This window comes from Trachemys scripta, chromosome 2, assembly GCF_013100865.1.
Source record: "Trachemys scripta elegans isolate TJP31775 chromosome 2, CAS_Tse_1.0, whole genome shotgun sequence".
NCBI lineage: Eukaryota > Metazoa > Chordata > Testudines > Emydidae > Trachemys > Trachemys scripta.
Genome location: NC_048299.1, coordinates 21,640,063 through 21,656,533, shown reverse-complemented (window position 1 = coordinate 21,656,533; position 16,471 = coordinate 21,640,063). Strand labels below are relative to the sequence as shown.

At 40.0% G+C, this 16,471-nt stretch overlaps 1 protein-coding gene across 10 annotated transcripts in view; it reads left to right on the top strand.

Annotated features, from left to right (window-relative positions):
• Nucleotides 1-16,471, top strand: part of DIP2C (disco interacting protein 2 homolog C) — a 460,741-nt gene that overhangs the window by 432,867 nt on the left and 11,403 nt on the right. For all 10 annotated transcript variants that reach the window (XM_034760039.1, XM_034760043.1, XM_034760042.1 and 7 more), the window contains 4 exons: nt 8,637-8,694; nt 10,299-10,373; nt 11,823-11,997; nt 15,387-15,510. In XM_034760039.1, the coding sequence (XP_034615930.1) occupies nt 8,637-8,694; nt 10,299-10,373; nt 11,823-11,997; nt 15,387-15,510 (432 nt within the window). The remainder of the gene's footprint in view (nt 1-8,636; nt 8,695-10,298; nt 10,374-11,822; nt 11,998-15,386; nt 15,511-16,471) is intronic.

Below are 16,471 nucleotides of genomic sequence, written 5' to 3'. Positions count from 1 at the left end.
TGAGCAATTCTGGGTGAAGCTGGGACACAGGGCATAGGATCTCCTCCTCCAGCCGGGCCGGGCCTGGCCAGGGCCTGACTCTGACTGCTCCTTTTTGAGTGGGTCAGTGAAAAACTTTTGTTTTATGTTGTAAAGTTTAAAGGCATCTTGAGATGGACATCAATTGACCGCTTTAAAATTAGCATCTGTTCCGAGAGACATTAATCTGTGAGACCTGACCCATGGCCTTGGAAATTAGCAGTAGAGGGAGAGAGAACAACTTTGTAGACATCTCTGCTCAGTGTGCGTCAGAGTTGAGCAATTTAAATCACATGATTTATTTTTTAATCATTAATTTAAATCAGATTGAGGCATTGTAAAACTAATTTGAAAAATTGTGGTGTTGTAATTTTACACTAAAATTTATAATGAACTAAATTATAAATGAATGCCATTACTAGTTGGTCTCTCACTTGAATTTTCTAACACTCTAACATTTTCTAGCTATAGGCTAAAAGATGTTGAATATTAAGGCCCTGATGCTGCAAACACTTAAGCACAGGTAGTACTTTAGTAAAATGAAATAGACCCAGTGAAGTCAATGGGAAGTTTCATGCTTAAAATTAAATGTGTACATTAAGTGTTTGCATCATCGGGGTAAAAACTGTACCTCGATTAAAAAAAATTCTCTTAGTGGCATAAAATCTTTGTCACTTAACACTGAAACAATTTTATTTTTAACAACAAAAAGGAGTTTAGACTTTCAATACATGACCAAAGTTATTCTGTACTTTTCTTATACACACTGGCCAAAATTTTCAAAACCAGAAGCCTAAACATCCTCTTTAGTAATTTAATGCTATAAAATCGGAAGAAATTAAAAACTGTCAATGTATACATAAAAAATCTGAATGTTTTTAATTTTTATGCACTGATGTGTATTAATGCTATCGGGGATCAGAAAAAGCACATGGTGGTAGAAGGGTTTTCATAGAAATAGAGATTGAGAAAATGCACATTCTGACTCTTCATCTACTTAGTAAAATCACCTGGGAGAAATCTGGGTGTAAGAACATAGTGAACACAGGAAGAAAATTGGTGGAACAGCAGAAATTAGGACTAGATGACCTTTTGAGGTCCCTTCCTGCCCTACTATGAATGAAAGGAGAAATAAAGTAAGAAGAATAAGAGTGAGGTGAAAGGCAAGAATGACAAAAGAAAAGAGAAGGAGATGGTCAGACGTAGGAAAGCTGGAAAAATAATTTTACAGGAAAAATGTGAAATGTGTGTGTGGAGGGGTGCCACAAACAAAGTTAAATGTAGAAGGAGAATAATTTTGCAGGGGATGATAGGACACAATCACTGTCATTCTTCCTGACTTCTCTTAGGATATTAGCTACCGTTAGTTTCATGAGTTCTGTGTTAATTCCTACATAAATACAGTAGATGTAATGGATAAACTGTTGTCTCTGGTGCATTTACTAACATGGATCGTTATTTACTCTGGCCCTTCCTTTTTTAGTTCCTGGTTACTATGAAATGGTACCTTAGCACTTGTTCATGATCAGTAGGTGTTTCAGTATTGATATCCATTTTCAGTATTCTTTTATTCTGATATAAGGCAATGCTGTGTGGGGAGAGGAGGGTACATTCATTGGTTCACTAGACTATGAAAGGTATAGCTGTTTTAAGCCTTGTCTACACTGGCAAGTTACTATGCAGAAAAGTAGCTTTCTGCGGTGTAACTCCCAAGGTGTGTACACACTGCCAAGCCACTTAGTTCGCAAAAACTCCTCAGTTGCAGCGTTGCAAAAAAAAACCACCTCATGAGAGTCATAAGCCTTAAAGCACAGAGGTTCCAGAGCTGTATTGACAGTGTAAACACATTACAGTGCAGAAAGCAATCAATTGGCCTCCAGAAGTGTCCCATAATCCCTCAAGTGACCACTCTGCTCATTGTTTTGAACTCGGCTGCCCTGGAGACGTGTCCCTCCCCTTTCAAAGCACAAAGCAAACCATTAAAGTGGAATGCTCGTGCTGTTGAACACAGAGCAGGGCCGCCCAGGGGTGGGGCAAGTGGGGTAATTTGCCCTGGGTCCCACAGGGGCCCCCACAAGAGTTTTTCGGGGCCCCTGGAGCAGGGTCCTTCACTCGCTCCGGGGGCCCCGGAAAACTCTCGTGGGGCCCGGGCCCCCGGAGCTTCTTCCGCTCCAGGTCTTCGGCAGCGGGGGGGTCCTTCCTCCCCGGGACCTGCCACCAAAGTGCACCGAAGACCTGCGGCAGGGGGTCCTTCCGCCCTGGGACCCGCCACCGAAGACCCCAGGCCTCCTGAATCCTCTGGGCAGCCCTGACACAGAGGCAGGCATGTGTGTGTGTGAGAGAGAGAGAGAGCTGGGGAGGGAGGCGGGGGCTGATTTCAGGGTTTCCCCCTCTCCCTGCCTCAGGATTGGTTGCTTCCTGCCACTGTCTGAAATTACAAGACAGCATGCTGACACACTCTCTGTCCCCCAAAACACACTGTCTCTCTCCCCCCCCGCCCTCCATACACATACACACTCGCTGTCACACACTCTGCCTCCCCCCCTCCCCCCCCCCCCCCACACGCTTCAGTTGACAAGCAGCTGGCAATGTAGTAGGATGCCCATGGAACAATGGGATTGGGAAACCTGCATCATATGACACTGTTCCTACCCCATGAGGCATTGCAAACCCTTCCCAAAGCACCCTGTGGCCAGTTACACAGTAGGTAGCTACCACAATGCACGTCTCTCTTTACCGTTGCAAGAGCTACTAATATGGATGTGCTCCACCGTCACAAGGAGCAGTGTGGACACACAACAGAGGTTTAATTCCAGCGCTTTAATAAAAGTGATATAACTTGTTGCACAGAAACTTGCCAGTGTAGACACACCCTGTTTCAACGAGGCTTGGAATTTATCAACACTTCATTAAGTTGATAACAGGGAGGAAGCAGAAGCTGGTAGCATTTCTCAATGATTAGACAAACCTGACAGGTATTCCTCCTGCCTTCAGAAATATTTTGCTATAATTAACAAATATTGAAATGTAATACATCTCAAACCATATTTTAAGTTCAAATATAATACTTCCTGATCACTTTACACAAGATTCTCTTGCTAATATAGATTGTGTTTTAAAAACTGCCTCTCTAGTCAAATACAGTGTGGTAAATATTTATTTGTGAACAATAAGATCGTGTGAAGCCATTGGGTAAAATGGGTGTAAAATTATATATTAAATGTACAGGGTGTTAGGAACCGGGCCCTTTTCCTGTTTTTATTATTTGTGTTACTGTAGTGATTACAGGCCCCAACTAAAATTGGGCCTCCATTCTGTTAAACACCCTACAAATGCATAGTGAGAGACAGTTCCCGGCCCCCAAGCAGTTTACAGTCTAAATAGATGAGGCAAGGAATGTGAGGAGAAACAGAGGCACAAAGAGATCAAGCGATTTGCCCCAGGTCACAGCAGGTGAGTGACTGGGCTGGAAAAAGAACCTAGGTCATCTGACATCAGAGCAATGCCCTACGTGCTAGTCTACACTGTGTTTTCCTAATATGCAGAGGTAAGGAGCCAGGTGGCTTCAAAGATTGCAACTGCAGCAGTGTTATGCGGGGAGTGTTTCTCAGTTAACAGTGTCTTACAACTTTGTTATCATAGACATATAGGGCTGGAAGGGGCCTCAAGAGGTCACCCCTAGTCCCTGCACCCCACCACCAAACTGAGGCAGGATTAAGTATACCTAGAAAAGCACTCTTGGTCACGGTTGCTATCTAAGCAGCTGCTATCCAGGAGCAGCCAATGATCTAACAAGACCCATGCTTTCTGCTGTGTTGCAGAATCTGAAACCATAGCTCTAAGTGGTATGAACTGTGCCATTCATCTCAAAGGGGACTAATTCAGTTACTCAACAATAACAAAAAGTATTAACTACATCACGGCTCTTCAAAAGGAGAGTAGAGGCTATAGTTATGAGAATGATAGCTCATTTTGGCATTACCAGTGAATGAGCTTTGGAGACACTGCTACTTTCTGCACCCCAACTAAGAAGCCAAAACCTAAGGAACCTAGCAGAGCACAGTGGGGCCTGTGAGGCCCCCACAATGGGTCAGGCTCTAACAGCCTGGTGGGGCATATGAGCCTCACTGGGCGGTGAGGTGAGCCCATCACAGAGTCCAGCAGAGACTGTGGGTGTATTCAGACCCCACTGAGGAGCTCGAAGAGCCCAAAGAGCATGTGTGATCACAGTTAGAACATCTGCACACCAGTACTTCAGGGGTGGAGCTTATTGTGGGGGCATAGTTTAAAACAGTGTTAGCACAGATTTTTTTCCAACCTGATCTATGACAGCGGTGAACACAGTGAAAGGCTTATTTTTCTTATGGCAGGCATAATATACTTTCTGTATTTAAGATTTTAGAAGTCTTTCTAACTTGTAATCATAGATATATAGGACTGGAAGGGACCTCAAGAGGTCAACCATACACCCAACCCTCATGCTGAGGTGGGATTAAGAATACATAGACCATTCATGACTGGTGTTTGTCAACCCCTGGTTGATTTTACCACCTTCCTAGATAGCCTGCTCCAGTGTTTAGTTATCCTTATAATTTGTTTTTTCCCTAATATCCAACGTAAATTTCTCTTGCTGCCAATTATTTCTTGTTTTACCGTTGGTGGACATGAAGAACAGTTGGTCTGTCTCTTCTTTATAACAACCTTTTACATATTTGAAGTCTGTCATCTGGTCCATCCTCAACATTCTCTAGACTAAACATGCCCAATTCATTCAATCTGTCCTCAAAGGTCATGTTTTCTAAACCTTTGTTCAGTTTGGTTATTCTCCTCTGGACTCTTTTCCAATTTGTTCACATCTTTCTTGAAGTGAGGAACACAGAACTGGATACAGTTCTCCAGGTGATGCCTAAACCGTGCTGAGTATGCAGAACAATTGCCTCCTGGGTCTTATATAAGAACATAATAACAGCCATACTGGGTCAGACCAAAGGTCCATCTAGCCCAGTATCCTGTCTTCCGACAGTGGCCAACGCCAGGTGCCCCAGAGGGAATGAACAGAACAGGTAATCATCAAGTGATCCATCCCCTGTCACCCATTCCCAGCTTCTGGCAAACAGAGGCTAGGGACACCATCCCTGACCAGTCTGGCTAATAGCCACTGATGGACGTATCCTCCATGAATTTATCTAGTTCTTTTTAGAACCCTTTTATAGTCTTGGCCTTCACAACATCCTCTGGCAAAGAGTTCCACAGGTGAACTGTGCATTGTGTGAAAAAATACTTCCTTTTGTTTGTTTTAAACCTGCTGCCTATTAATTTCATTTGGTGGCCCCTAGTTCTTTTGTTATGAGAAGGACTAAATAACACTTCCTTATTTACTTTCTCCACACCAGTCATGATTTTATCGACCTCTCTCATATCCCCCTTTAGTCGTCTCTTTTCCAAGCTGAAAAGTCCCAATCTTATTAATCTCTCCTCATATGGCAGCCGTTCCTAATAGTTTTTGTTGCCTTTTTCTGAACCTTTTCCAAGTCCAATATATCTTTTTTGAGATGGGGTGACCAGATCTGCATGCAGTATTCAAGATGTGGGCAAACCATGAATTTATATAGAGGCAATATGATATTTTCAGTCTTATTATCCCTTTCTTAACAATTCCCAAAATTCTGTTTGCCTTTTTGACTGCCGCTGCACATTGAGTGAATGTTTTCAGAGAACTATCCACAATGACTCCAAGATCTCTTTCTTGAGTGGTAACAGCTAATTTAGACCCCATCATTTTATATGTATAGTTGGGATTATGTTTTCCAATGTGCATTACTTTGCATTTATCAACATTGAATTTCATCTGCCATTTTGTTGCCCAGTCACCCAGTTCTGAGAGATCCTTTTGTAACTCTTCGCAGTCTGCCTGGGACTTAACTATCTTGAGTAGTTTTGTATCACCTGCAAATTTTGGCACCTCTCTGTTTACCCCTTTTTCCAGATCATTTATGAATATGTTGAATAGGACTGGGCCCAGTACAGACCCCCGGGGGACACCACTATTTACCTCTCTCCATTCTGAAAACTGACCATTTATTCCTATCCTTTGTTTCCTATCTTTTAACCAGTTACCAATCCATGAGAGAACCTTCCCTCTTATCCCATGACTGCTTACTTTCCTTAAGGGCCTTTGGTGAGGGACTGTTATCTCCTATTCAATTTTGATCCACTATAACCCCCAAAGCCTTTTCTGTAGTGCTGCTGCCTTGCCAGTTATTTCCTATTTTGTATTTTGGGCATTTGATTTTTGCTTCTTCAAGTGTAGTACTTGACACTTAGGTATGTAAAATCTTTAAGGTTTTCTGGAGGATTTTTTTAACTGGGCTTTAATTGACCTGAAAGTGTTCCTTAAACAGATTCTGTGTTCTAGTGAATTCTCATAGTGTGTATTATCACCTATATAAAACATCTATTTTATAGAACATCTTGGAAAAAAGCTGTTGCTTATACAATACTCAGATCACCAGTCAAATTAATCTTTACCACTGAGCAAAAAGATCTGTCTGGAAATTTACCATTTTTATTACCCCCACTTTCTTTGTCTCATATACATCAACTTTCATAGAATAGACTCAGTTCTATAGTACTGGGGTACTCAATATTTTTCTTTCTGAGGTCCCCCCTAACATAACTCCCCAGCCCACCAGTGCCACAACAACTGTTTTTCTGCATATAAAAGCCAGGGGCAGTGTTAGAGGGTAGCAAGCCGGGCAGTTGTACAGGACTCCGCACCACAGGGGGCCCCACAAAGCTAAGTTGCTCAGGCTTCAGCTTCAGCCCCAGGTGGCAGGGCTCAGGGGCCCGGGCTTCAGCCCGGCACAGCAGCACTTCAGCAAGCCTAACATTGACCCTGCTTGGTGGACCCCCTCAAACCTGTTTGCAGCCCTCCAGGGGGCCTTGGACCCCTGGTTGAGAACCACTGCTATAGTACACATCACTTAGGAATTACTGTATGTGTCAGTCCAGATTTGTCTTCTGCATTTCCATAAATATTGTGTACTTGTCCATTTGAAAATTTAAAACATGAAAGCATTGAAAACGCGAGTGCATGGTTAGTTACCAACATGATTAGGCACTACTTAAAACAAATGACTGGAACTCAAGTGTTCTGCACAATTTTATTTTAGCTACAGCTGTCTCACGTACTTTCTGCCTGGTTAGAGCTGAGCAAGCTATTTGTAGCAAGCCTCTTTTTTGGTTGCATTTTTTCCATAGGCAGACTTAAATTTCTGAACCTTATCCTCTTCCCCAGTTCAAGGCAATTGGGCAGTGCTTCAATTCCTGCAATTACTAGAAACAATTCAGAATTGTCTACAAGGCTCCAATGTCTGGCCATGCCCCTTTCACCTTCACACCAGATTCTTTGCCCCAATACCAGGAACAAGAGCTGTGGTTTAGCACTCCTGCCTGTCCATTGCAAGCCTAGCTGTTATGGCTGGTTTTGGGGTCAGCAGTGAGAAAAATGCTTCCCACACTTTCCTCTTTCTGTAGGGGCTGAAATTTCCAAGGCTTTGTTCTCCAAATGAGACCATTCACTGAGCTCTGTAATTGTTCCTCCTTCCTATCATGGCAGAGCAGGCTAAATGGAACAAGCTGAAGTGTAAGTGGTATTCCACCTGTAAGTTGACCAAGTGATGATTGCTCCTAGCCCATACTACCTTGCTGTACCCTGGGTAGGAGTTTAGAGTTTGAATAGTTTGTTTAGGGCCTTCACTTACCCACAGCAATGCACAGGCATCCCCAAGACTCCTTCAGCAAGTTGTGTATTGCAGGTCAGTCTTCTTAGGACTCCTTAAAACAGACTATTCAAGTCCAGTAATTTCCCCTGAGGCTAATACACCTCTAAAGGGAGAATTCTAGGGTGCCATACCAGTTTCTCTAGCGTATAAGTGACTCACTTGGCAAGGAAGGTAACATTTCCAAGGAGAGTGGGAACCCAAATGTCTCAACTAGGAAAGAGGTCAGTCCCAGACAGCAAATAAACTTTCCATTTCACAGATTCGTTGGTTGTTTGAAATGTTTGCCAAACACACTCTCCACTGAAAATAATTAAACAAAGGTTGCAAATACGGACCCATATCAGTCTGTTGTTTAGTTGTGAGCTACTCACTATGACCATGTCTTTCACTACTAGCTGTTCTTGGAGCATGATTGGTCACCTAAGCTACAAGTTGCTATGCCTTGACTGGATGATTGAAACACCTATAAATAGATTGTGGGAAACTGAAGATTGATTCTCTTTGTTGTGAACAGATTTTTCATTTCCTTTGAATATTCTCTGAACAAAAAGTCTACTGGAAATAAATAAAAGGCTGCAAATACCATTGCAGAGTTTTATATTAGAACAAATGTTCATTAATGCCTTTTTTCATTATCCCCCCAGTTATGTTCTACAGGGTTTCCTGGTCTGGATATTATTTACCATCGCACGGATGTCATACTTTCTGAATTTATGTTCAGTATTGCAACCATGAAGCTGTCCTAGATACCTTGTTAAAAAACACCCGATTGAAATAAAATCCCCATACATGCAATCAGGTCTGATGCATGCTATTGTTATGTTTATTTTACAGAGTTCGTTTAGTAGAGAGAGGATCGCCTCATAGTTTGCCCCTAATGGAATCAGGAAAAGTAAGTATTGAACATGGCTTCTGTACTATTAAACATTTCTTTAATTTCCACTTTGTTAATTTTTCTAAGGTGAATTTAGTGCTGAGGAAAGCTCTAACACTGTACAGACTGCAGTCCTGTCGTTATCCACAGAGACTTACAGCACAGTAGCATTGACAGATCTCTTAACATTACTCCAACAACTTATCCCCCTCTGTTCTGAGGGAATTGCTTTCTACTCCTAAGATGATAGTTCACTATCTGCCTATGCAGTCCTCTGACTTGCTCTTGAGACAACTACTGGCACCTTTCTTGGCAGTGGTGGTTTTAATGATGACACATGTCCCCTGGAAATTGGACTGAGACCACCAAGATATTCCCACATTATTCATAGGCCACCAAACATCTGGCAGGGGAAACATCTTTGGGATGTATGGGAGGCAGTGTGGGTTAGTGGTTAGACCACCGGACAGGGACTCAAGAAACCTGGGTTCTGTACCTGATTCTGCTACTGGCCGAGTGGGTGATCACAGGCAAGTCATTTTACCTCCCCATGCCTCGGATTCCTCTGTAAAATGGGGTTGATTGTCTGTGTAGAGCACTTTGAGATCTACCGATGAAAAGTTCTATATAAGAGCTACGTATTTACTTAATGATACCAAGCTAGGCTAAATTTGATCCAGTCTCTGTAAGTGTGAAAGGATCCATTATTGCTGCTTAGAGCATCCAGACAGTCTAGCTTAAAGAACTGAAACGGAGGCTCTTGGCACCATAATATATTCATTATTTTTTCCCATGTGAACATTATCTTTGGCAGAAGACATTATTTGTCTATCAGGATTTTATCCTGCCATCTGTTCTTATAGTGTCTGGGCACCTTCCATAGGAAGCCATAGCGAAGTCCTTAGTGGATTTCCTGCAGTCACTGGTTCTTGTCCCATCTCTGAGTAAAAACTCTATTTGGGGTAGAGTTTTTGGTTTTGAATGTTATACAGCCTATTCAGTATTTTTAAAATTATTTATTTATTTTTGGGTAGGATGGGTATGTCAGTGTTGTGTCATTCTTACAACAGGCTTTTATGAAGAGGAGGGTTTGCAGCATTTCCTAAATACAGTCAGTCTGGATTGGCTTGCTCTCTTATGCAGGTTTCTTCCACATCTGAATCCCATGACTGATAAACAGGAAAGACAGGGATTTTCTTATCAAAAAGTTTACTGGCAGCAATCTGTAACAGCACAGAATTAGGTATATCTATCACAGCGAGCTAATACACCTCTATCCCGATATAACGCTGTCCTCAGGAGCCAAAAAATCTTACCGTGTTATAGGTGAACCCGCTTTACATCAAGCTTGCTTTGATCCGCCAGAGTGCGGAGCCCTGCCCCCCGCCCTGCCCCCAAGCACTGCTTTACTGCGTTCTATCCGAATTCATGTTATATTGGGTCGTGTTATATAGGGGTAGAGGTGTACTATTCCTTAAGTAATATGTCAAGTGTTTTAAAGATTTTTTTTAACAAGTCAGGTAAAGGGCTTCTGGGGACAAGTATCATTTGTATAGTTACATAAACAGATATGTACATCATCTGGTTTCTTACAGAATATGACTCATTTTGTCTTTTAATAGATCCTCCCTGGAGTTCGCATCATTATTGCTAATCCTGAAACAAAGGGACCCTTAGGGGATTCTCATCTTGGTGAGGTGAGTCACAAAAATTGCCCCTTGTAATGAATTAAATTACAGGAGCAAAAGCTACTTTACACTGTATTAGTGGCTTCCTTAAATAAATATAAAGATATGCCAAGCTCATAAATATCTGTAGACCACACAGCTTTATAATGTGTGAAGTTAACAGTAAAAGAGTTGCTGTTGCTGTTAAAAACCTTTTCCTTGTTGAACTTCAAAAATATCAGTATCTCTTTAAGAAAAGCACGGAGACCTTTTTTAAAATAACCGTTTTTTTTCCATCTACATTTTCTACTTGTCTTATTACTTCTGACACGGAGTAAAGGATATTTCTTTGATTAGTCTAACTTCAGCTACATGGAGTTCCTATGTTCTTTTTATGATCACTATAACCTAAAATGTTCTGTTTAATGTAGTTTAGCAAAGCTGTACACATTTCCTGCTTATTTCATGTTTCACAGAATAATAAAATTGAACTTAACGTTTTATTTTCAATGAGCAAATAAAGATTTCAATGTATGAAATAATTTGTATGGTCATGATTAAAATTACAGTACAACTTTTGAGAATATATAATCTTTCTGAAAAAAATGAGTTCATGAAATCCCAGTGTTTTGTGCTAAGGCTGGAGTAAAATATTTTGGCTAAAAAAATCCTGTCAGTGCTCTTTTCATTATTCCGAAAAAGGTAATTTGTATCGCTTAGTACTGCCTTGCCTGTCTCTCATGAGTTGTTGTGAAGCTATCTTTAATATTTTGAAGATTAAAAGTGCTTTGTAAGTACTAAGCACTATTATTGGTTGATAACTAAGGGGCACGCTCACCAAAGTAATCTTATTGGGTGAGTTTCTGGCCCCTAGGCTTTTTACCAAATGAAAAGACCAGGGCAGTGTAAACAGTCTTAGATCAAGCTGGGGCAGAATTTCCCCAGCACAGACACTGTGAAAGACCTGTCTATAAAGCTGTCATCAAAGGACCGCCCTCAAAGTGCTAGTGTAGCAGGCATGAGTGGAAGGGGCATGTTGGGGCAGCATCACAGAACACAGCACTGTGGAAATCCTGGGTAGCACTGCAGCCCATAGTACAATCCTATGAGACTGATAGAAATTAGACAGTTCTGGGGGCTTGTCTAAGTTATGCCAGGAGCCTCTTGACCCCTCAGAGCAGCCCAAGACCAGGAGGATGCAAAGGCTAGACGCCACTTCCCTGAGGTGTGAGGCCGGTCTGCACCTTTAAAAGCATAGAACCTCACGCATTGACTTCAGCAAAGCTACTCATGTGTAAAGCGAGCAGGATTTGGCCCTCAAATAAGTATAGAAATAAGGTGAGTGTTGAATCAGAAATCATGCTAACAGGTACTATAGAAATATCTAGTTATGATTAAAAACAGATGCAAGAATTTTCAAGAATTCTTCACCCTGGATAGATACTTTAATTAATGCCAGTCTAATTGCTTTTAACTTAGATATGGGTTCACAGTGCTCATAATGCCAGTGGGTATTTTACCATATATGGAGATGAATCCCTGCAATCAGATCACTTTAATTCAAGACTCAGCTTTGGAGACACACAGACTATTTGGGCTCGGACTGGCTATTTGGGGTTCTTGAGGAGAACAGAACTTACTGATGCAAATGGAGGTAAGACCACTAGTTCCATTTATAAATGTGTGTTTATACATAGCTTTGAAAGTGCTATAAAGTTGTTCACTCACATGTAGCCTGGTCTGTTGCATCAATATTCACCATTAAATGCTCTATAACCCTCCAAAGAAGCATTTTCAAAATAGATGTCAATAAGAAAATAAAACAGTGGAACAAGATGCCTGCCAAAAATGACTACCTGGTTATATTCCTTTTGTTACATGTGTGCTTTTGTATGTTTTCTATACACACTGTGAGCTCCCTGAGGAAGAGACCTTCTGATTCTATATACAAAATGTCTCTAATGCTTTTTGTCTGGAAAAAATATTAATATTCTTACATGTTTTGCACCACTGCTGCAATTGGATCTGCATGAACAGATCCTTGCTTATGGAACACTGTGGCAGGATTGGGGCTTGGGCTTTTTGTGAAGACACCCTCATTTAGTAATCCTGTTTCTGTGAAGTTGTTAATAAAAATGGTCCTACTTTTGAACTCACCCTGTCTTTAAGAACTGTAGGAGCAAATAATAAAAATGTATTATAAGCTCTAGCTTGTAAATGAAGTTACAGGGAATATTTTGTTTTCTATCAGGGAAGCACAGGGCCATATTAAGCACTAGTGACATACCCTATCTTTTGTCAATATACAGTATAAGCAAACAAATACTGTGAGGCAAAAGAGAGTGAGTGTGGCTGAAATTCTCTGATTGGGAAATTACTCTGACTTGCAAAATACAGAGTCTGGCTGTGATGGGAGCTGAAATTGCTAGTGAAGTATCGTTTCAGGTGTATCAATAGTGTTCACAGTGCCACTATTAAGAATGAATTGAATCTCTTTGAATTAGGGCTGTCAAGTGATTAAAAAAAATAATCGTGATTAATCGCACTGTTGAACAATAATAGAATACTATTTATTTAAAATGTTTTGGATGTTTTCTACATTTTCAAATATATTGATTTCAATTACAACACAGAATACAAAGTGTCAAGTGCTCACTTTATATTTATTTTTTATTACAAATATGTGCACTATAAAAAACAAAAGAAATGGTATTTTTTAATTCACCTAATACAAGTACTGTACTGCAATCTCTTTATCCTGAAAGTTGAACTTACAAATGTAGAATTATGTACAAAAAAAAACTGCATTGAAAAATAAAACAATGTAAAACTTTAGCGCCTACAAGTTTACTCAGTCCTACTTCTTGTTGAGCCAGTCACTCAGACAAACAAGTTTGCTTATAATTTGCAGGAGATAATGCTGCCCGCTTCTTGTTTACAATATCACCTGAAAGTGAGAACAGGCGTTCACATGGCACTGTTGTAGCCGGCGCCGCAAGATATTTATGTGGTATGTTCATTTTCATCATCTGAGTCAGATGCCACCAGCAGAAGATTAATTTTCTTTTTTGGTGGTTTGGGTTCTGTATTTTCCGCATAGGAATGTTGCTCTTTTAAGACTTCTGAACGCATGCTCCACACCTCGACCCTCTCAGATTTTGGACGGCACTTCGGATTCTTAAACCTTAGGTTGAGTGACATAGCTATTTTTAGAAATCTCATATTGGTACCTTCTTTGCATTTTGTGAAATCTGCAGTAATAGTGTTGGTAAATCAAACAACATGTGATGGGTCATCATCTGAGACTGCTGTAACATGAAATATATGGTAGAATGCGGGTAAAACAGAGTAGGAGGCATACAATTCTCCTCCAAGGACTTCAGTCACAAATTTAATTAACACATTATTTTTTAATGAGCATCATCAGCATGAAAGCATGTCCTCTGGAATGGTGCCCGAAGCATGAAGGGGCATAAGGATGTTTAGCATATCTGGCACGTAAATACCTTGCAAAACCGGCTACAAAAGTGCCATGCGAACGCCTGTTCTCACTTTCAGATGACATTGTAAATAAGAAGCAGGCAGCATTATGTCCCGTAAATGTAAATAAACTTGCTTCTCTTCGCAAATGGGTGAACAAGAAGTAGGACTGAGTGGACTTGTAGGCTCTAAAGTTTTACATTATTTTGTTTTTGAGTGCAGTTATGTAACAAAAAAAATCTACATTTGTAAGTTATACTGACACTATAGAGATCGCACTACAGTACTTGTATGAGGTGAATTGAAAAATACTATTTATTTATCATTTTTACAGTGCAAATATTTGTAATAAAAATAATAATGTAAAGTGAGCAGTGTACACTTTTTATTCTGTGTTGTAATTGAAATCAATATATTTGAAAATGTAGAAAAATATCCAAAATCTTTAATAAATTTCAATTGGTATTCTATTGTTTAATAGTGCAATTAATTGCGATTAAATTGTTAATTGCAATTAATTTTTTTAATTAATCGACAGCCCTAATTTGAATAGAACCTAGTCAGATGAATTTAATAAGTCTGAAGCCCTCTTTATAATTGCTGTGCATTAAAATTACTGTCCAGTTCCTCATATTTAGATCCACCTAAAGGCATTTAATCTTATAAAGCACTTTTTAGGAGTTTCTCACTTTATTAATTATTTAATCCAGGAAAATGCCCTGAAGCTATAAGGGGTCCAAGAAGCAGCAGGAATTCTTACTCTGAGAGAATAGTAACAGAGTGTTTTCTAGTCTTTCATTTCCAGTGGAATAAATCCTCCCATGAAGTAATAGTGGCACACCTCCTCTCTCCTTCCTTTCTAAACTCCCTCTTCAGAAGGACAAGTCCCTTTTCTACATAGCGTCTGGGAGATGTCTTCATTGAGACTTAAACGCCATTGCCACAACCAATATATTTTCTCATATGAGTGACATATGTTCCTTTATGATAAGCTTAAGATCCCAGAAGAACTCTCATCTCAGTCTAGGGGTTGTCGTTGTTTTTTTTGTCTTATCTCTAGTTGATAAAAATTCATGCTACAAACATAGTTTTGTCTTAATCAGTTATTTGATATCAAGAATATAACATGGATTATTTCGGCATCATAGGCAGACACCATAGTGGTTTAAGCTACCAGATTTGAAATATTCAAGCTGTAAGACAGACAGATTCAAATCCCAGAAGGGTCAGATTCACTCATTATCCTTCAAAGGCAGATAAACAGAATGCCATACAAGTCGCTCTGTCTGCTCTACATTCATAAGAATAGAGGTTTGATCGGGTGTTGGCTAAAAATTTCTTCTTCTCCCATATTGTGCTCAGCAACCTGATTAGCTGCTGCCCTCCATCGCACATTGCATTTCGGTAATCGTGAATGTATATAACTTGTAAAGTGCTTTGGATCTTCTGAAATTCAAGGATACTTTATAAATAGAATGTTGTTATTTTACTAATGTGGATATTTTTATAATTTATTTAATATAGTAGAGATTTAAGTCATTGCTTTTCCCTCTCTGTAACTAGAGCGACATGATGCACTTTATGTTGTGGGTGCACTAGATGAAGCCATGGAGTTACGAGGGATGAGATATCATCCAATTGATATTGAGACATCAGTAATTAGAGCACACAAGAGCATCACAGAATGGTGAGTGTTGTGAAACATTGTGAATCTTGTATCAAACTCTAGCCTGTAAGATGTTTTCTGTGTTTTTGCTTGGATAGTGCAGTTGATTCAGGAAATATACCAGTGTTCCAAGAGTTTATAACTTGACCATAAATTATACACTCTCTAAGCTAAAACTTGGCATGAACCGCTTTTATCAGGAAGGACAATTTTCTTTACTCTTTTTGTTTTCTAAGAAACATGTAACATGATGTTTGGTGGTAATGGTGGGGTATGGTTTTATTCTGAGTTATTTTTAGCAGTGGGGTTTGGAAGCTTAGCTGTTTGTTTTCTTTCTTCAATCTTTTTGGGAATTCCTTTAGAAAGCAACATAGCAAGTTAGTTTCATTATGGAGCTGAGACCAATTATTGATTAAATATCAAGATGCTGAGTTAGTGTTTATCTGCTTTTCCTACGGGTTTGTACAACACAATTCTTAGCATTTATATATTGTGTGAGTAATTGGTTGCAAGGGGCCAATACTATACTTGCAGAAAATATTGTATAAAGGCATTCGGTAAAATTTTCAAAAGTGCCTTTGTCCCATTGACTTTCAGTGAGATTTAGGTGTTTTTCAAAAACTTCACCCATTTTCAGTATATATTTCACTTTCTACCTAGCCTCTTCTAGACTTAGGGCATTAATTTTACATCTACTGATCAAAACAGATCTCTTGCTCATTATATTTCTTGATATTTTCAATAATAATGGGGACAGGCGTGCCTTTGCAGTGGAATTTAGACAGGTGACTCTGGAGAGTGGGTAGGCAGATGGCTACTGTGGATAGCTGGTATTTATTTGTATATTTTATATCTTGTAAAAAATCAAAATTGCAATCCAGTTGTGCTGATAGTTAGTATGCGTATCCACATCCTATCACTGCAGCCGTGGTCTGTCCTCCCCTGCTCCTTTATCCACTTCTTGCACCTTGTCTTAATTCTG